At 32.3% G+C, this 22,794-nt stretch overlaps 1 protein-coding gene across 1 annotated transcript in view; it reads left to right on the forward strand.

Annotated features, from left to right (window-relative positions):
- The window catches only part of LOC143251678 (uncharacterized), a 46,373-nt gene that overhangs the window by 3,065 nt on the left and 20,514 nt on the right, over positions 1-22,794 (forward strand). The window contains exons 2-3 of the mRNA XM_076502931.1: positions 1,848-4,472; positions 7,857-7,941. Coding sequence (XP_076359046.1) covers positions 1,912-4,472; positions 7,857-7,941 — 2,646 coding nt within the window. The 5' untranslated portion in view covers positions 1,848-1,911. The remainder of the gene's footprint in view (positions 1-1,847; positions 4,473-7,856; positions 7,942-22,794) is intronic.

Below are 22,794 nucleotides of genomic sequence, written 5' to 3' on the forward strand. Positions count from 1 at the left end.
TGTAGGTACTGTGCCTACTACGAGTATCAAACCCTGATTTTTATTATATAAACTGTCTATCACAGTGTTCAAAAGCTGTGCCGTGACACATGTGCCACGGAAAGGTCTCAGGTATGCAGCGAAATATTTGCGATCATTAATACATTTTTATTTAGCAATTTAACTTATCTAGCAATTTAATACATTTTTAAAATTTCAAATTTGATTTATTTGCTCTTTGGTACACAGCATAAAGTTAATCTCTGCCTGTCCTAGTCACAGAGTTACTAGTTTGGGAAGCGCTGCAGTCTAGCTTGACACTAAGCTACTAGAGGGCACTGATATGAAACTGTCAAAATCATAAAATCGGCAGCAGAAATAAGCAACTTTAATCACAGTGTGAAATTAATAACTCATTGGGTTGTTTTATCTATCATTTATGAAAATAATTAACAAAATATATCTTGCAATCATATATTGTCTTATTACAATGTTTCTTTTACTGATTATAAAGTAATGAAGAAACTGTTTGTTTGTTTTGGAATTTCGCACAAAGCTACTCGAGGGCTATCTGTACTATTCGTCCCTAATTTAGCAGTGTAAGACTAGAGGGAAGGCAGCTAGTCATCACCACCCACCGCCAACTCTTGGGCTACTCTTTTACCAACGAATAGTGGGATTGACCGTCACATTATAACGCCCCCACGGCTGGGAGGGCGAGCATGTTTGGCGCGACTCGGGCGCGAACCCGCGACCCTCAGATTACGAAGCGCACGCCTTAACGCGCTAGGCCATGCCAGGCCCAAAAATAGTGTGTGTGTTTTTCATATAGCAAAGCCACATCGGGCTATCTGCTCAGCCCACCGAGGGGAATCGAATCCCTGATTTCAGCGTTGTAAATCCGGAGACATACCGCTGTACTAGCGGGGGGCAATGAAGAAACACTCTTCAGAGTTACTTGTGACAAATTTATCCAAACATCATTTAGAGCATAAGGTTAGTAAATTTCTGACTTATCACAATGATATTTATGATTTTTGTTTTTGCTTCTAACAATATTTTCTACCTTTTCTAACAAAAATTGTATTTTCACTGAGGCTTCTCTGTGAGTACAAAACCTTAATGTGTTAAATTTTGATATGGCAATTTGGTTTTGTTTTTTGTGCACAAAACTACACAAAGGATTATCTGTACTCTGCTCATCACGCGTATCGAAACCCGGTTTTTAGCAGTATAAGTCTGCAGACATACATACCATCGTGGCACTGGGAAGCAAGCCATTTGGTTGTTATGTCAAACTTTCGCTTGTTTGCTTGTTTTGAATCTCGCGCAAAGCTACACGAGGACTACCTACGCTAGCCGTCCCTAATTCAGCAGTGTAAAACTAGAGAGACGGCAATTAGTCATCACCACCTACTGCCAACTCTTGGGCTACTCTTTCACCAACGAATAGTGGGATTGACCGTCACATTACAACGCTCCCACGGCTAAAAGGGTGAGCATATTTGGTGTGATGTGTATTCGAACCCGCGACCTTCATACTACGAGTCGAGTGCCTTAACCACCTGGCCATACCGGTCCACAAATTTTCACAAGCACTTCTGTAAAGAAAATTATTTGCGAAGCAATAGGAAAGTTTGTAACATTTAAATTGAATTTTTTTATTTTATAAGTAAAATGTTTTACAGAACTTAAGATATTTTATATTTTTGTATTATGCTGACGTGGTTTTAACTCTATGGCAATAAGAAGTTTCCAGGTTACAGTAAATAAAAATCATCTTTCAATATTTTTTCATTCACTCGTAAAACATTGACAGAATTGATTACGAGGAAATTTGTAATAACATACTTTTATATCTATTTCAGACCTCAGTGCCCGAGTGAAGCACTAATAGATCCTGAAGCAAATAACCCAAACAAGATTGTCATTATGAAGTATTATCTGTTTTTTCTGTTGACTCATGTTTCTAGGATCTGGGGTTACAATTGTCATAATCACCATCATCGTCAGGATGAAATATGTATTTGTGATAACAAACGGATAGGTTTCTTTGCTGGCTCCAAGTTGATATGTATGAATTCCAGGACATTGGAGAACTCATATGTGATTGATTATGCTGTTAATAGAAGAGTAAGACTCGAATGCAACGATTTTGTTCCTTTCAAAAGAGGAATGTTTAACAGTTACAACATCACAGAAATTGTTAACTTCCATTTCATCAACTGTCCTTTACCAAACATAACATTTAAAGAACTCCTTCAGGGAATGCGAATATTACGGCTGAAGTTTGAGAGTCGAAGCAAATACTCAGTAATTAAACCACGGATTTTTGAAAGCCTAAATGAATTGAAAAGTTTGAGTCTAGTAAGAAATGGATTTTCCATTCTTCCACTTGATATGTTCTCAAACCTGGCAACGCTACTCGAACTCCAACTTTCAGGTAATAATCTTCAAATCATGCCAGAAAATGTGTTTAACTCTTTGTATAATCTCACAACTTTGGATATCAGCAGCAATATTATAAAGAAAGTCCCAGAAAATTTGTTTAACAAACTTACTTCCTTGCGTTATCTTAATCTCTTGGGAAACGAAATAGTACAGTTACCCGTTGGCATTTTTCGTAGCTTAGAACACTTATATGTTTTGGATATCTCAGGAAACAAGCTCTCTGAAGTTCCAGTTGATCTTTTTAGTAATCTTTTTAATTTAGAAAGTTTACGTCTTTCCGGAAACCGCCTAAAAACACTTCCAGAGGCTGTTTTCCAAAACGTTCCCCGTTTAAAAAATTTAGATTTGGCTTCAAATCGAAATCTTTCCCACCTCCCAGAAAGGCTTTTAAATGGCTTGGAAAACCTTCAAAGTTTGCTTTTAGACAATTGCAATCTATCTAATATTCCTTTACTTTTTTTCTCAAATGCTTCTTCATTACAGCATCTTAAAATCAGCAACAGTAAGCTTACTTTACTCCCAGAAACACTGTTTCTTGCTAATAACAACTTGAAAGAATTGGATCTAAGCTCTAACAGATTAGATAGCTTATCACCAATAATTTTTGAAAACCAGATTGCATTAGAAGAATTAAACCTAGAAAATAATAAATTGAAGCAACTACCTTTAAGAACATTTAACAACTTAATACGTTTAAAAATTCTCAAAATATCCTACAATAAGTTAACCGGGATAAACAAAGATGTTTTTACAAATCTTCAGGATCTAGAGCGTCTTGATCTAAGCCATAATCATATTAGTTCGATTGACTGGAATGCCGCTTTAGGTAATCTATGGAATTTAAAACTTCTCGATTTTTCTTACAATAAAATATCAATGTTCCCAGATCTTGATTGGAAGATGTTTTTGAAACTAGATATTCTGAATCTTCAATATAACCAAATAACAAATATCTCCATACCAGTTCTATATTCTATGTTTACACGTGTGCTTCTGCGTTTTAATAAAATAACTCAAGTAAAATTGACCAATCTTAAGATATATGATAATATTGTAAAATATACCCTTACAGACACATCTATAAAACACCTTCCAAGATACCCTGACACACCTTCATTCTTTCTTAGTGCAAATCCTATTCAGTGTGATTGTAATCTTTTAGAGTTTTTCGATTATTTGACAGTCAGATCATCTGTCAAACAAAACGCAATTTTTCCTAATGCGAATTTATTAATGTGTGCTGGACCTTTATCGTTGGCTGGTAAGAAACTTCTGGACGTAGCACGAAATGAATTAAATTGTCCAATATATCTTAACTGTCCTGAACCGTGTGCGTGTCACTTTCGAGGATATGACAAAACTGTCAAAGTAGACTGCAGTAATAGAAATTTAGATGCAATACCAGACGTATTACCAAGCAACACAAATGTCTTATACCTTCAAAATAACAGCATATCTTCCTTTAAAAAATTCAGCATAAACTCTTCTTATATTGCAAATTTAAAGGAACTTTATCTTGACTATAATCTCTTATCAGCAAACACAGAATGGGTGCTTCCACTAAATCTTTACTTCCTTTCGTTAAGAGGAAACCGGCTAGAAACTCTACCGCAAGCTTTGGTATGGTTAATAAGACAAAATCGAGGCAGCCTCAGACTTCAACTTGGGAAAAACCATTGGCGATGTGATTGTTCCATTCTCGAATTCAAATCCTGGTTAAGTGTTTCTTATAAAATAGTAGCTGATCCCCAGGATATTTTTTGTTACGACTTGATGAAAAACAATGGGAGTCAAAAGGCAATGATCTTAAATATTCCGGACGAGGTAATGTGTCCAAAAACTGAGCTGAACCACCGTATCATGCTAATAACTGTGTCAGTTGTGTGTATTCTTCTCTTTCTTTTGTTATTTTTCATAGTAGTTAAAAAGATCCTCGGTAATAACATACAAATCAGAAATTTTTACAGAGTTTCCCCGTCTGTGTTAAAAGAAGATACGAAAAGCAAAGAAAAAGTAAATTCAGTCTACAACATACGAGAATAATGGAATGTGATGACAAAAAATGCTGTCTACGACAGTAAACCAAATACGAAACGATCAGTTAAAAATGGATTTTATGTATCATCATGGAGTTGAGAGTAGACTGTGCACGTTCAGTGAATTTTTAAAACCCTCAAAAATAATAAGCTATAAGTGAATAGTTATTTCAAAAATGGACATCTGTTTAATATATGTATCTTAATTTTTTGTTGTTGTATAACCTCAATACAAAAAGTTTGTTAAAATATTAATAAAGTGAAATAAAAACTGTTTTAACTTTTTTCAAGAAATTAGTTTCTCTAACATTATTGGGCATTTTATTAAGTGAAATTCAGTATCTTCCAACAGCAAATTAAAAATCGATGTACTGTGAAATTAAACATATTGTTCACAACCTAATAGCATAAGATTAGCTCTCAGTTTAATCGAGACACAATATTATGAAAAGGCTTATTATAAAATCGAGTTTGCCTTGCTAGCTTACTTTTGGTAAGTTGTTGAAAATGTGATCAAACATAAATATTGTTTAATATTTAAAGTTGAATGATAAATAATAGCAAATATTCAAATATGTATTTACCGAACAATCACCTAAGACAAAAATTTCTAGTGTGGTGTACCCTATGCTCTCATTTTTGTAGATGTTAACATAAATATTGTGATATACATATATTTATACTATTAGAAAATCCAGAAATTAACGTAAATGATAAGTTTATAATTTATAATCTTATTTATTTTGCTGGCATTGTTTTAAATCTTTACTTCATTTGTTTGGAATTAAGCACAAAACTACACAATGTACTATCTGTGCTCTGTCTACCACGGGTATCAAAACCCGATTTCTAGCGGTGCTAAAACCTTGCAATTAGAGGCATACAACATGATAAATTTTATTTTAGGAACCCTCAAAGCTGTGATTTTTTTCTAATTAAACAATGTATGTATAATGTTCGTAAAATGAATTCCAGGTGAACTATTGGTTTTGCATAAAGTTGTGGTAGTTTTTGTAATTTTTATTAATTTTTTTTTGAAAAACAAAAAAACTGTTGCAAAATATATAACATGAGTACCTCATTTGCACAGACTACAATATAATTCACTTGTGTTCTCGAACATTGAACTATAACATTAAAGAAAGCAACATTGAAACATTACAGAAATGCAAGTACAATCATAACACCCATTGTAGCTTTTACGAGTTTCTTCTATGGCGCAGAACTTACTGAATTTTATTGTGTGTGCAACAATTTTCTCCCAGTGGCTCAGAAGTAAGTTTGATTGTTTGTTTTTGAATTTTGCGCAAAGCTACGTGAGAGCTATCTGCGCTAGCTGTCCCTAATTTAACAGCGTAAGAGTAAAAAGTAGTCATCACCGCCAACTCTTGGGCTATTTTTTAACATCGAATATTAGGTTGACCATCATATTATAACGCCTCAACGGCTAAAAAGGCAAGCATGTTTGGTGTGACGGGAATTAGAATCCGCGACCATCAGTTTATAAGTCGAGCGCCCTAACTAGTTGGCCACACCGGACACAGAGGTAAGTTTGAAGATTAACACCTCTAAAAAACGCATCGATTCTCGTATTAGGCACAGCTTAGGTAATCTTTGTATAGTTTATGCAAACAAATCTAGTAATGTTTTTTTTTTATATAAAATCGTATAAATAACTTACTAACGGTTAGAAATATGTAGTAGTTTTGTGATATCGTCGATAAAATATATTTTAGGAGAATAATGAAGTTTCTTTTCTAAACCTACTTCGTAGATATACATGTCTATTAATCGTATTGAGCTATAATCTCGTAGATTTGTAGAATAAACTAACGAGTAAAGGGCTAAGTATTATAATATTAACTGCTTTGAGTGATAAAATGAACGCCTAAAACTATTATTAGTTTTGGATTAACATTAATTAAAATATATTTTAAACAGTATTTTATAATATTATATAGTCAATGGTTTGGTTTTGTATTTCATTCCAGCCATTGGAATAAAATAAACACAATTAGAAATTATTGAACATAGTGGTCATGAATTCTGAATTTGATCTAAAAGCAATTGAAATTTTCAGCCGTTTTCGAATAAACGGAACAGTTCATGGCTTATATATTTTACTTATGCAAAAAAATATAAACAGGCGCAATCGATTATTTGTTAGTTTGTTTAGAATTAACTACAAAGCTACACGATGAATTATGCCCACCATGGGCATAACTTAAGATGTAAAACGTACGTGTCTATTAGTAATCATATAAACGCAAAATTACTTACTGGAACGTCGACAGTACATGTCTGATACCATAAAACTTATAAAAATTTATAGAAACATACGATAACTCACTGTAATCAAACAAGAATGAAATTAGAACTATAACAAAAAATTGTGAAAATTCTTGTGATGAAATGATATAAATATAGCAAGAGAAAACTAGTGAGAAGAACAATTAAAATTTGGATTTAGCTTGGGTGTTACTTGTCATACAACCATGAGGAAGGAGCATCACCATCACACAGCAAGTATACTCTGGAAGCACATAACTTTTGATAATACTATGATGAAACAGAAGTGTTTGTGTGTTTTTTTTCTTATAGCAAAGCCACAAAGGGCTATCTGCTCAGCCCACCGAGGGGAATCGAACCCCTGATTTTAGCGTTGTAAATCCGGAGACATACCGCTGTACTGAAACAGAAGTACAGGAGGAAGTACTGTACAATTGCCACACTTTAGTGCTCATGATACCGTGAAGATAGTGGTCTAAGAGATCCGAGATTCACTGACGCAAATATTGGAAAATACTGAAATATGCTACGCTACTGCCAACCTAGAAAAATGGTTTAACTGATTACGTGTTTGCAAAGATGAAGGGTTAATACGTATATATTAGTTATTCTGTTCTAATGTGTTGGAAATTTTTCATAGTCTGAATTGTCATTTACTTTGAATATAAAAAGACGATTCAAATGTCTATAAAAAGCTACAAATCAAGATCATTAGTCATGTGATTTTAATTAGTTGGTGGTACGCAAATATTCAAGCCCTTGTTACATTTTCTTCCAGAAAGGAAACAAGGGTATTGCAATCGGGGCCGTGTGTGTCTTTTTGCGTTTTAAACATGTATCTCAAAAATTAAATAGCTGACGTACATGAGCATTTTACAAAAGATGGGAAGTCATTATGGGTAACTCCTCACCAAATGTAACACAGATTCACTTTCTGGATAACTTTGAAGCATTTTTTATAATGAGGAGAGGGTATTTTCGCGGTTTGGAGTTAATAACTCTGTAAAGTGTAATCTGCTTTGTACAGAATTTCATGGGCACATTAAGGATGAGACTCCTCATTTCACTACAAAAAAATTTAGATCGTTGATCATTTTTCAGCTCCGAAAAGGATTTTCCGAGTTTTCGAAGTTTACGATATCCAATACAAATACATGCAATCTCAAAAAGTAGCGACGAGGAGAAGGTATATAATCTCTGTTTGTTTTAAATAGTTTTACGTTTTTCAGCCAGTTCAAGGTCATTCAAGTTAAAAATAAGTTTTTCGGGGCCGAGTAATGTGGATCATTAAGATACGAGAGCTAGTTTAAGAGTTTGAAGACTCATATCCACACTACCCCCATTTGGCACGCGATAACCATTCCACTTTGAAGGTCAATCAGCTCTTTACCTCGAGGCTACTTAGAGAGAAGACATAAGTTTGTGTTGGAGAAAAATTACAAATTGAGAGGACTCATTTCAAGTTTGATGTGATGTCTCAATATATTTCCTAATAATGTGTGTATTCAAATATCGTCAAGTCTTCCACAGATTCAGACGAAAACACATGGTTAACTGAAACAACATAAATAAAAATTGGAAATTTAAAAACCATGCAAACAGAGAAAAAGCAGGAAATGTTGTAGACATTATTTACTTTATTACTTTAGATTCATGACACTATTTAAAATTACATTTAATGGAGTAAAAATATGGGTTTGTAGTTTGAGTAAATAATGTCTACAGTGCTTCCTGTCTTGTCTTACTTTTACGATCTCTACTTGCAGTTTTTTTAATTTTCAATTGTTTACTTGTCTTATATATTGTTTGCTGGTTTTTTAAAACTCAACTATGATCAAACTATTACTTGGTATGGTATCTAGCTTTAAGCACTGTTTTCTCTGAATGTTCTTTAGGGATTTGTGCAATCTCTGTTATGAATCTTTATCATAACGACAACGTGTATCGTGTATTATAATTCTCTTAAATTCAACTTACAGACTAACTTACCTCGGCAATTGTCTCAGCATGTAACAAGTTGTTTATAAAATAAACAAAAACTACACTTAATAACACATAATTATGCCTATTGAGTTTGCCAACTCTTTAAAAATATAAAAGTTTTACTCACAAGAGTTTTATGCACCACCAGAAACTAATAATGAGAATTCTGACTTGAGTTTTGAGATATAACACCAAAATAAGCTAGTATTCCGCAGGTGTCTTACCTGATCCATTTAATATTTATGAAAAAGAGCTGCCATAGTATTGCTCTTACGTAAGACACTGTTATTATTCTTTCTTTACCAAAAATAATTATTTTTTTTCCGTGAGAACACGTTAGAAAACTTTAATGTACATTTTAAACTAAACCATCAGCAATACCATTGCTTTCTACACGGAATCTAAAATATCGTACGTCAGCAAATTAGGAAGGCAGTTTGTTGTTGTTGTTGTTGTTTTTAAACAGAAACCGAACCAACATTTATTTATCTGCTTGTATATCTTTAATACATTGTATATTTTGATAAACCATTTGACTTATTTTCCAACGTTCACTTGTTGTATTTTTTTAAACTTCCTTCTCGAAGGCACAACAGTTCAGAATATTTAGAGGGATCAACTAAAACTCTTGAATATTTCAATATAAATATTATAATACTTTGTTAATTTGGTGTAGTTACTACCCACTCAATCAATTGATGAGTTGACCCATAAACCTAGTAAGAAAAATTTGCTTAGAGAAGGTTCTTTAGACAAAAAATTCATAAATTAGATAACCTGTGAAACTACTTCCCGATGCATTGAAACACATTAAAGTATTTTTGTTTGTTTTTTAAAAGAATAATCCATATTAAAATTAAAGTGATGTCCTTTTCCCTTCTCAATAACGTGTTAATCTTGTATGACATGTACGTAGACGTGTAAAAATTGATACCATCGATGAGTGAAATTATTGTTTGGATGAAGAATAATTTTGAACATTCAAAACAGATGTAACAAGTGACAGAAACAAAAACAGTAGATAGTCCGGTGTGGCTTTGCTATAAAAAAAAAACACACACATATAAGCAAAAACATTTCAAACCAAAAAACTTATGTTTGTTTTTTGTTTTGATAAAACTATTCGGAACTGTTATGCTGATTTACTAATTAATAATTAGCCGAATTTATTGAAAGGCAAATAGTTCATGATATCCAGAAATATAAAGCTATCTCTCCTATCGACAAATGGGATATAGGTAGTTAAGTCCTGAAGTTCAACTTCCAGAGATAACAGATTTAGATGTGAGTGTGTTTCGTGCGTAAGACTGGCTTTGATTTAATTTAGTTTATAAAGTTGGGTTTCCCCTGTAAGAAAAGTTTTGCGGAGTTGAGGAGACAGCGGATCAGATAAATTTCTTATTAATTTAAGCCTTTGATTATCATGTCTATCGAGTATAGCCTTCTCTTGTAAGACTGATCCCTTGTTCGTATTTTATTTCGATGCTAGCCTTTAACGTTTTATCATACTTTAACTCGAGGATCGTTGCAGAACAATTTACATTAACTTAAAACTCTGATATGTTTAATTATTTATTTGGACTGTGATTTTATACCATTGTTGAAACTTAGAATTCGTATTGGTTTACGCTTAATTTTGGGTGTGTGTGTCACAGATAGTATTGCCTTTGCTTTATTTTAGTTTATGTTAAAAATTGGGAAGTTTTACTCTCGTTTGCGTAAGGGGGACACATCAAATTGATTGCTGCTTTTGAATAGCATTTTTGATGCGTGCTACTGAACTACTTGTTTTGTTACTGTATCGTGCTGTTATTTGTTTAAATAAGTGAATGTGTATCGGAGTTGACCATTCTTTTAGGCGATCCTGATAGCAGAATAGACATATGAATACACTTCTTACTTCTTTATTTAACTATCCTTTAAGTAACCTGCCTATGTGACTACTATGCTGGAAAATCCTTTAGCACGGGAAATACCACATACCCACAAATGTAACTGCACCTTAAAGTGTTTTTTTATGTCATTGTTTGATTTCCTACTTCACATGGCTTGACCTTCCGGGTATTATCACGGGATAAAGGAACGTGTATCTGCATTGCGAACGTCGTCTTCTAGGTCCTGACGTTTCTGCGCTTCTTGTCGCCTGTTTGTGCAGAATCGCAAGTGCATGTAGTGACACGTATAAGAGAACGGTAACCACAAGAGATCGATATATCTTTTTAGTGGGATAAAAGATTCGAAAAAAAAAAAGATTACAAGAAAGGTGTACACTTGTAAACATTATAATGTAGTTCTTTTTTGATAGTAATCAAATTTGTTTTTAAAGTATGAAAAAAAAGAGCCTTTCCAATTATCTCTGAAGAATACAACAGTTATTAAATTTTTCGTAATAATTCAAGTTTTATTCAGAAAAGTGTTTTATTCATATTTAAGAGTAATAATATTACATCTACGACCTATGGCAAATAAAAATTATCTGAACTGATATTTTTTGACACATTCTATAAGGGACCGACCAATAGTATTGTGTAACAAAAATATTTTGTCTAAAGTGATGTTTCTTTAAAAGCTGGATAATTATTTGAAAACTGCACATGTTTGATTCTAAGCTTAATAAAAATAATTAACTAACTAAAAGACTGGATAATTTTTGTAATATTTACCATTCTTATTTTCGAAAACATTTCAAAACTCTTCTTTCTGTTAATTGATTTTCGCTACAGAATCTGATTTTTTTTCCTTTGCACATCTTCTGATCTTATGCGATGATCACAACTGAATACAGTTAGTTCAGTTGAACTTTAATAAGAGATACTAGTATAGCTAAAACGGAGATCACTTAGCTGTTCAGATAGACGACAAACTCGTCAGGTTTATCTTAATCGAACACTAAGTAACAAACAAACAGTCAGGATCAAGTCTTAATTAGGAATTTGAAAATGGATTACGTTGATTGTCATAATTCCCTTTTTATCATATTAATTCAATACAGTTGAAAAAGACACCGTTTAGAGCGGCTCCCACGTGGCACAGCAGAAAATGTCGGCGGAATTGCGACGCTACAACTATAACAAAATAACTGAAAAAAAATACTATCAATTTAACGTTATTGTAATGTTATATACTGAATAATTTTTGCATAACGTAAACAAACAAATTTCAATATATCAAAAGCAAGAAACAAGGGTAAGTTTGTGCATATTATCAAAAACAAAGGTACACAAAGAGATATCCGTGCTCTGCCCACCATGGATATCGAAACCCGGTTTCTAGTAGTACAAGTCCACAAGCATACAGCTTTGTCACTTAGGGGCTCTTCTTTAAGTGCCTATATACTAATATAAATATTAATCATAATGCAGGAAAATTGCACCCCCCTCCCATACACGCAACAAATCTTATTACATTAATATAAGTAATTGAAATACAAAAAAAAAAAAAACATATTCTTGTACTCCGTAGAAGAATGAATTGTCTAAACTGCTAAATAGAAGAAAATACCACAAGTTTCGTGGTATATTTTGTTGATTGTAATAAAATAAAAATGCTAAATTATTCAAAGTTATATAATGTAAGTACATGCTTAAGTGGGAGAAATAACAAGGTTTTATAAGGAAATAGTAATTTAATTAAAATTTGAATGTATGTTACTAAAATTTCGTGGCATGTGGAGTAAAGGATATCCGGAGCGAGAGGGTTTAACAGTTTTTGATAATTTGTTTTTCTATGAAATATAAGAAATATGTGTTATTTTTCCTATTTTAGACAGTTGTATTTATATAAGATATGGCTGTGAGTGATATTTATTTGAGGTGTAGTTGTCCTATAACCGTAATATGTACTACTGCATTTTAAAATTTAAACAAAATTTAAGTTAGTTATGGATCCATGTTTTCCACTTTTCTGGTTACTAACTGAAATTAAGGTTCATGATAGCAAAACGAAAAAAAACGTAGGTTAGAAATTTTTGGTCATAGACTAGAACAAAGACAATAAAATCATAGCGTTAAGACCTTATAAGTCCACAACAGATCCATCTGTAAAAAAGGTTGGAATTTTATCAGTATTTTTAAACGTAGTAAAAGATTCAGTCAAAATTATATTACTTTAAGCACTAAAAATAAGCCAGAAATGTCTTAAAGACTTAATGAATTAAAAGCATATCTAAAGAAATCTTAAGAAACTGACTATAAAAGTTATGGATTAAAAAATATAAATGGTTTTAAAACATGAAAATTAAAAAAGCGTAAAAAATTGAATGTTTTTTAAAAGCGTTAATAGATGGCATTAATTGTGAAAGGTGGCGTTTCTTTGAGCACATTCTGCTGTTTGCGTTCTGTCCACATCGAGGAATCGAAACCCGGATTTTAGCGTCCTGAACTTACCGCTTATTCACCCGAAGACCAACGTACATTGATAATTGTTTATTCTGTATTCTTTGATAGACGGCAAGTGCCTCTTCTTGTTTTTTGATAACAGCATCCATTCCAGCGTATTCATTATATCTATCACTGGTTTACTTCTTTATATTATATTTAGAGATAATTTCTCCTCATTATTATCAGTTAAAAACTTTTCACTTAACAAAAAAATTCTGTGTTTGATTTTTCTTATAACAAAGTCACATCGTACAATTTGCTGAGTCTGCCGAAGGGAATGGAATCCTTGATTTTAGCATTGTAAATCTGTATCCTTACCGCTGTACTAGCAGAAGACCCAAAAATACTTCCAGAGAATTTTATACCAATCATGACATTTCATAACGTAATGAAGAACACTGCTATGTATTTATAGACAAGGTAGGATTTGCAGTTTTCTCTTTCTTAAAGAAATAAATACAGATGTATATGAAAAAATGTGTTTATTTTAACTCATACGCATATATACTCTTTTTTTTCTCTGTCATTCAACATTCCTATATTTATTAGGTATTAATCGCAATCTTGATAGAGCTAATAATTAGTGACAATTTAGTGTTTATAACCACTGATATCTTTCAGTAAAAAAACAAAATATTTACTATAGATCTTAGTAGTGTTGGTGTTTAGTTAATCTGTTTACTTGAAACTCAGCTTATGAAGGTACATGTTTTCATTGCAAGTTTACCAATCAAAATGACCGTTTTGGTTAAAGATTATTGAAATATTGGTTTCTTTGTATTTGTACCTAATTTTTGATGCTATTACATTGTTTCATAGTGACAATTTAGTGTTTATAACCACTGATATCTTTCAGTAAAAAAAACAAAATATTTACTACAGATCTTAGTTTGGGGACAGTTTAACATATGGGCATACATTATCCTGACCCCAAGTATTTTATTATAATAATGATGAGAAAATAAGGAGTAACAACGAACACAATACAGTTTACAGTTCTGTTCTATAACATTCTTACTATAGCAAAGCATTATAGCCTTTATTTGAGAAGTGCAGTAAGACATGGCGCTGTAAAGTCCTAAAAGGGAGCGACGCTAACATTTTCCTGTTGAGAAGGCAGAATTAGGCTAAGCAAAAATATCTTTTACTATGTAATTTATGAAAGGAACAGTAAACATGGTTTGTTGGACATAGAGGCTAACGTATATTTTGGGGTAGTTTAGTCCAAGCAAGCATTCCTTTACTGCCACTTCTGAGAGAGGTGCAACACTATTTATGCTAAAGGTCCCACGAATTGTTAATGTAACTCTACAAATACACTAAAGCAAAAAGTGTGCTCAATAAAGTTTTGACCATCAAATATCAATACTTGTCGTGGTTAATAGCCTATACAAATTATTTAATCTAATTATTAATTTGTTAGTATTATTTCTATTGTTATTATGTTTACATTTATCAATTACTACTTACTAAAATGTTTTTAGCCTATATTTCGGATGCTAATCTGTTAAAGTTTCCATGGAAGACTTGATGAGTACTTAATGATTAGATTTAGATTCTGTTCGCTTGTCTTAAGCACAAAATAGACTGGATATCTGTGACGTGTCTACCGTTGATATCGAATTGTGATTTTTATCACTAAACCACCTGGATGCTAAATTTAAGTAACTGTATAAGCTGCTAACGTTATGAACGAGTAAAAATATAGCTTAATGTAAAATCTACTGCCACAAGTAAGAAAAATATATTTAAGGAAAATAGTTAATATCTTGTACAGTTGCTATTAGAATCGAACTAACCTACTGATTAGAGTGAGATGCGTAAAATTTGCATCCAAAAACTAAATTTCCTCATTTCTCTTGTAGAACCAATATTCAAAGCTATATAATAATGAAGAATATAATAATCGCACAGTATAAAACGTAGAATGTAGATACTGCGAAAGTTTCTATAGAAGAGAAACAGGTTAGAAAATAGCAACTCGAATCATGAAATACGTAAACTAAATAATCAAATATAAATGAACATAGAATTGAAAATCAAAACATAAAAAAGTTCAAATATGCAAAATTATTGCATCAAACTAAAACTTAAACAAAAGAAAAACTTTGCAAGAATTAAAAACTAACGAATAAAATTTTAAGAGTACCGTTACATTTATATTAAACTATTTACATAAAAATAACCAGAGAGAGAGCTAGTGTTACATGAAATAAGATTATTTGATTGGTTGTAAATGTAATTGGAATCTTTTTTTTTTTTTTTTTTTTACTTTCAATGCTGTGCATTACATAATCAAGCCTCACTAATAGAGAAGAAAATTTGTTCATAAATATTAAGTCCATCATCTTTCCCACTAATGTTAACACTTTATAATTTTGTTTTGTTCTCTTCTTTGTATTATAAATTGTTTTATTACACTTAATTTTTTGTTTTGTTTGAAATACCTCGTTATGGTATATACTCCTCGCATTATTTTCGTTTCTTCTGTTTGTTTCAATTGTATACAATTCACAGTTTATTCTCGCTTTATGTTATTTTAAGCCTGATGAAGGGCACAAGTTTGAATTGTAGCACAATATACTTTCATGTTTTGCGGCTTTTTCTGTTATACAAGCACAATCATAGAACTGACTCTTCATTGCACCATTTTGGGTTTGTCCATGTCATTGGCATTTTATTTTTCAGCGGCGGTGCAACGATTTTCAAATGACTCGTGAAATACAAAATCAAGTTCCTAAGCTCTTTGTTTACAGTAAGAACGTGTGTCCAATAGACGGTAAATATTATGTTCACGTGCGGGAAGTTCCCCAATATAATCAAATCATTTCACCTTTCTGGTCGAAAGTTACAAGGTTCCTGGAATACGAAAGTTGGCTTCATTATGTACCCTATAAAAATATTACCTGAATCTCATTGCTATTGCTTCACAGCTCTCACTGCGAAAACTAACGCCAAATGTAGGAGCATTAAAAAAAAGAGAGAGATATTGTAGTGTGTATTCTTTAAAATATTTAACTGGCAAACATAAAACATAAGAATTGAGTAAGTAATTATACATAGTTTACAACAATATATATTAATGTTTGAAGGGTTTGTCCTGCTAGTGTTTGTTGTATAAGCAATCATGACATTTCAAAACATGTACGATTAAAAAGTAAATAAATTCATTAACCCGGGTTCAAATTATTTTAATGTGTTTATTCAACTGCCACTACGCTTCTACATGTTAATAATACATAAATGCTGACAAACAATACAATTTATTTAGATACGTCCAATATCGACGTAACTAAAATTTTTTTTAACCCCTCCCTTTCTGCAAAAATCTATATCTTCAGAAACAGATATAAGCAAATAAAAAGTTAGCTACCCCTCCATTACTATCTCTTATATGTTTTAGATATATAAGATGAGAACTTTTAACTTGAACAATAAGAATAAAAACATTTATTCACTAATATATATATCCAACACAATATAATTAAATACTGTTTGTATTTGAAGCAGCCTAAACTTTACCTTGAACAAAAACAAAACTTATTTTAACTTCAAGGTATATTTTGCAAGTATTTGAAACAGTTAACTTAAAGTAGTATAAATGATAAAAAAAATCCGAACTTGTTTTATATAAAACCCTTTCAGACCTTAACGATAAAGGTAAAATTTAAAATAAGACAGTAAGTAGGTAATAAACAACAACTGATAACGTGTGTGAGTTCAGCCAGCTCTTAAAGTTTTGGATTTCTTCAATTTATGGAAAAAGTGACTGAACAGGTTTTCCGAAACGGATGAATATGTAGTTGTACATCTTGTCTTCCGGCCAAATATTAAAATACTTAGGATTCAAACGTACCGCACCATCAGTTTTTCATAACTTGTTTCAAAATATATTGTTGACTGTTTTCGGTTTAACGCTGAGTGTATTCCAGTGTAACGTTAAATTTCCAGAGTGTGAATATGAAGGTCCAGTTTTCGTCGAAAAAAGAAATATATACATATATATAAACATACGCATACTCAACACTGAACGTTACAGTCTCACTACTCAGCCCAACAAGAGTATTTTGTTTGTTTTTGAATTTCGCACAAAGCTACTCGAGGGCTATCTGTACTAGCCGTCCCTAATTTAGCAGTGTAAGACTAGAGGGAAGACAGCTAGTCATCACCACCCACCGCCAACAATTGGGCTACTCTTTTACGAACGAATAGTGGGATTGACCGTCACATTATAACGCCCCCACGGCTGGGAGGGCGAGCATATTTGGCGCGACGGGGATGTGAACCCGCGACCCTCAGATTACGAGTCGCATGCCTTAACACGCTTGGCCATGCCGGGCCCCGACAAGAGTAACCCGTTTGTCTTCTACAATTGTCTTTCTTCTATTTTATCAGTTCAAAGTTAGAAAAGTTTAATGCAGATAGCCCTTGAGTGGTTTGAACAAATAACCTAAAACACAGTATTCTGGTTTACGTTTTAATAATGTAATTTGATCACAAAATCGTATAAGTAGTCCTAAAACAAGCATATATAATATTTTAAAACCTAAATATTATCAAATGTTTAGTAACCTTGATATTATCTCTTACGAACAGAATCACTTATATTACTGACAACTGTATTGGATTAAAAGTAAATGTAACTTTTCATTATGTTATTTAAGCCTATACGTGTGGCAAGAACTCTTGTAAAAAATGGGCATGTAATATTGATATCATATAATAAGTTATGAAATTATTATTCTTTTATCTATACAGTAGTCTATTACTGGAGGAAGACTTACATTATTGGAAACGAGTCCTTAAATCATCAGAGTATAAACAAAATCTTACTTATTTTCAAATCCTCCTTAGAGTATACCAGTGACCTTATCATATGATAAAATCCGTTGAGAAACATACCACGTGGCAGAGGTTATTTAATCCTTTTCATATTTAAGGTTTCATTAGCAAATTGTAATCATGTGTAAACTATAAGGAAAACCAACTGAAGATGTAATATAAATCTTACTCTGAACCACCAAGGTATTATTTTTTCTGCCTCAAAAAATAATTTCTCTCCAGTTTCAATGTTAACGAAGAAGACAATCATCCATCAAACGCAGCTTTTTTATGATCTTAGAATTAAGCATTTGATTTTCTACATCAATATTTGGTTTGCTCGTTTTCGACTAAAGCCACATTGCTTTACCTGCTTTGTCCACTGTGGATAATTGAGCTCCACCAGAGTTGTGGGTAATCAAACCCCAGAGTTTAGCGTTGTAGGTTTATAGTCTTAACGCTGTTCCACCGGGCGACCGATATCAACGTATCTGAATCTATATACATATATATATAATTATTTTAGTATTCTCACGTGATGCATTTGCCATGCTCAACTTATACAGAGCTCATGAAAATATTAATTCTCTTGTTTATGTTTTTTTCTCAGAAGAAACACTAATTAACAGAAGTCTTCAATTAAGGATATTATTGTACTACCTGACGCAGACATAAAACAATATTCAGCAGGAATATAACAGAATAGTCATGGTAGACTCTTATTGGATGATTATAGAAGAAATCCCATATTTACAGCAATTATACAGAGAATTAGTACGCTATATTAAAATGTTGTAACAATTTCTTCACATCATTACAGTCCATGTCGTCACGTCCGGTCATGTTTTATCTGACGACTATGCATCCTGACAACAGACCTGCATGGGAGTGTCATTGAAAAAGGTTTCATAATAAAGTTCGCATGTTCAAGGCACGCCAGTTTTCTCTTATGGCTTTCAATCATTCATTAGTATACGGGATGACAATTTTCCAGAGCCCGTTTCAACAGGCTAGTTACTCAGAAATGTAGGTGTTGTATGCAGTGACTTGACCGGTATGTTTTCGAATGAAATAGAACGAATATTTATTTCATTTTCCAGTTGCTTGATGTATGCAACTGTTACGTTGATAGGTCATAGAAGCAACTTCTGTAGAGGTAACTTGTGTCGCTTTCCAAATGGACATTCTTTTAGATTTTGTTATGCATTGTTACATAGAGAAGTAGATGACTTTTGACACTGATTTCTCAGTACATGGAGTTTCATCTGTTACAAGATGCCATATATTTCCTATTACGGCTGGGGTACGACTTATGACAGATCTCATAATGGATGATCTTTGTGACCCAAGATGACCCATATTATTTTGTCTTCCAATGTCGTTAAGTAAAAGGTATATACTCACCTCGGAAATTCCAAATACTTGATCTAAACATATCTTTATAATCTGGATGTATGAATATTTTGTCCTTCCGAAACGCGACCAATGTGCAATGGCAACACACTACCTATTAAACGACAAACATTGTGAAGTCAAAATGTAGTTGCAATACATGCTATTCCAACGTGATTTTAAAGCGGCTGTGTTGCCATGTATCTCGCTGATTCCCATAATAAACCCTCTGTAACTGTTATTCATATAGATTTTTTATGGTTAATTTAAAAATTATTTTATCATGTAAGTAATGCAAAGATAACGATTTTAAACAATCAATATGTAAATTGGTTTAAATTAATAATTTATTTCAAAATTCAGCATTTATCAATAAATAATAAAATGTTATTAATTTATGAGACTTACTATTTTATTGTTTTTTATTTAGAATTAAAAACAAATCTGCACAATGAATTATCTGTACTCGGCACACCACGAGCATCGAAACCCGCTTTATTTTGCCAGTGGGGGGGATATTTTATTTGATTTAGTGAAATTCAAGCAGTAACTCTCAGTCATAATTTTTATGGCTTTAACAAGTTTATTTAAGAATATGATATAATACGATTTATTATATTAATATTAATATTACTGAGAAATCTGCTGATGCTAAATGATATTCTGTTCCAATGTGAAATTCATCTTGGCATTTTATAAAAAAATATAATTGTGTTAGTTCATTTTAGAAGTACAAACTTATTTACAATATCAACAACGAATCAAGCTACAGAATAATTCAGGTTATTTGAATATTGATTAAATAAGCACTTCGGCAGTTATCACTTCAACTAAACCCATTGATACTTCATAATGTATAAACCACCAGTAATGACTTTTCTCTCTCCTTATCAAAGAATAATAGACAACATTTTGTCACCACAGTTTATTATCTCTTTCAATATTGATGATGCAATAAATCATATTGATTTTACGCCTTACAATTTAATAATCCCATCTAATGATTCCCTGCTGTTTCCTGAGAAATTTTAAGATAGCTATATATAAATGAATCTGTATATATTACGACTGTCAAAATATTTACTTCTCGGAGATCAGATCCATGAAGGAGTGATGGTTCAAGTTCTCCCTTCTTCAATCTGGTTTAGTTTACATTTCACGCAAAGCTACTCGAGGGTTATACTGGTTTGTTTGTGTGTTTTCCTTATAGTAAAGCCACAGTGGGCTATCTGTTGTGTCCACCGAGGGGAACTAAACCCCTGATCTTATCGTTGTAAATTCGTACACTTACCGCTGTCCTAGCAGGAAATTGGGTTATACTGAAGGGAAGGCAGTTAGTCAACATCACCCATTCCAACTATAGGACAACTTGTTTACCAATGAACAGTAGGACTGACCGAACATGACAATGTCCCCATGGCTGCAAGGAAGAGCATGTTCGTTGGCAGGGTTACCAGTCTTCGACCTATAGATTATGAATCAAGGGCTCTAACCACCAGGGCATCCCAGGCTTTCCTCGTTGCAACACACATTTGCAAAACAAGCATTGACTAGAATTCTCTCATAAACAAGCAGGAACTCATGTTACTAGTTCAAGACCATATTACATGATACACAAGCATGATCCTTATCATAGTATATGAAGATTTAATTCATGTTATATCGCATGTTTTCGTGCTGCATCAAAGGCAGTTTGTTTCACACTCATGATATATAGATATTTATTGAGCCTCTTAGGTAAGCTTCGGGGCTTAAGGTGCTCAAAATCAAGGTTTGATCCGTGTGGTGTGTATAACGTTGTTAGTCTATTGTGTAGCTTTATGTTTAACAACAAAAAAGGTGGTTGTATTCTTGCAAAAATGTGCAATACATATGTTTTTCAGCTTTTTTTTTTGTATTGCATCAATTGTTGAAGTAGAAACACTGTAACTAAGACAGGAAACACCGGTCTACTCAAGGTCTACCACGCTCCATGCACATGGGGCAATACTTAACTTGTTGAGAAAACTACTTCGATACGATAAACATCTATCCTACCCGATACAGGATTTCTCCTTCTTGAGTCCACAATCACCCAAAAGCAAAAATTAACCTCAAATAGGCATAAATTTTTATCTTTTTTTTTCAGGCATAAAAAAATTATCTAATGTGAATTCTAGAAGACTAAAGTAAAGTATTTCATTTGTAAATAATGTTTTATTTTATATGTTAAACATTCAAACTCAAAGGGAGTAATTGTAGCAAATGTGAGCCCTAAAAATGGATAAATTAAAAAAGGGTAAAAATTTATCAACTTTTAGGACTTACAGTTCTTTGATATGGTTTAGCTTCCCTTTTTAGGCTATATAAATGTAACGGGAATCATAGAAGTAGAACAGTAAACAAACGAGAATTTTATTTGTCGAATATGCTGAATATTAAATACATATATATAGAATTTCTCTGTATTAGCTATATATAGAATAACAAAAACTTGTTATGCATCTTAATTACAAACAGCGATAGTTCAGCGTAATGTAAATTAAAACTTTTAAACACTTTAGAATAGTCATTTCTTCTTTGAAATAAGTAAAGTCAAATTCTTTAAACAAGGCAAACATAGCAGAAATTTCTTCTTAATACATCTACTGGTGCAGGAAACAATTCTATGCTCCAGAAGCTTAGGATACCCCATCTGTTAAAGATGTGTTGATCACTCACACAAAATAAAAAGTTACCACCGTTATGTACACAATATAGGTAAGTGTTATTTACGTCGGCAGGTTTCCCTGTGTCAGCAAAAATAAAATAACCATGCATTCCTGTAAACTCTAATTTCATACATATTTAAACTACTTTATTAACCCGACATACTGTTTATGAAAAGAACGTAAGTTACAGTTGTTATTCTTAGGTATTATGTAATAATGCTTACGGATTAACAATCCTTAATCACAATGGCAGAGATTTTTCTTACAAGAACTGCTAAAAACTGTTACATCTAACACTAGAAAACATTGCAGGTAATGTTTGTGCATCAGTGAAGTGTAAAACAGAGTACAATATATATATAAAATGGCTTATTTATATAGATAAGTTTTATATATGTTATTGTTCCTAAAAGAGTTCTAGAAGGATATCAAATTAAAATAATAATTAATATTCTTATCTAAAAAATTGGAAAATTGATTTGTATGGAAAGATTGGGTAGTTAATATAGTTGAAAACAAATGTAGAGAGTAAATGGTATAAATGAAGACTGTGAAAAGATAAAGCAGATGTGATAGCAAATTTAAAGAAAATAATGCTTTACGAAAAAAAGTAAAGGTAGCACATATTAGAAAAGTATAAAATATGAAAGTATATATTGACATATTGTTTCATACTTTCGATGAACTATTTTTCTCATTCCTTCAAAGTTTCATCATTTTTCATCATAGTTGAAGAATTTTTTTTTCCTGTGATATTCAACTCCTTAAGTAAAT

This window comes from Tachypleus tridentatus, chromosome 6 (genome assembly GCF_004210375.1).
Source record: "Tachypleus tridentatus isolate NWPU-2018 chromosome 6, ASM421037v1, whole genome shotgun sequence".
Lineage (NCBI taxonomy): Eukaryota > Metazoa > Arthropoda > Merostomata > Xiphosura > Limulidae > Tachypleus > Tachypleus tridentatus.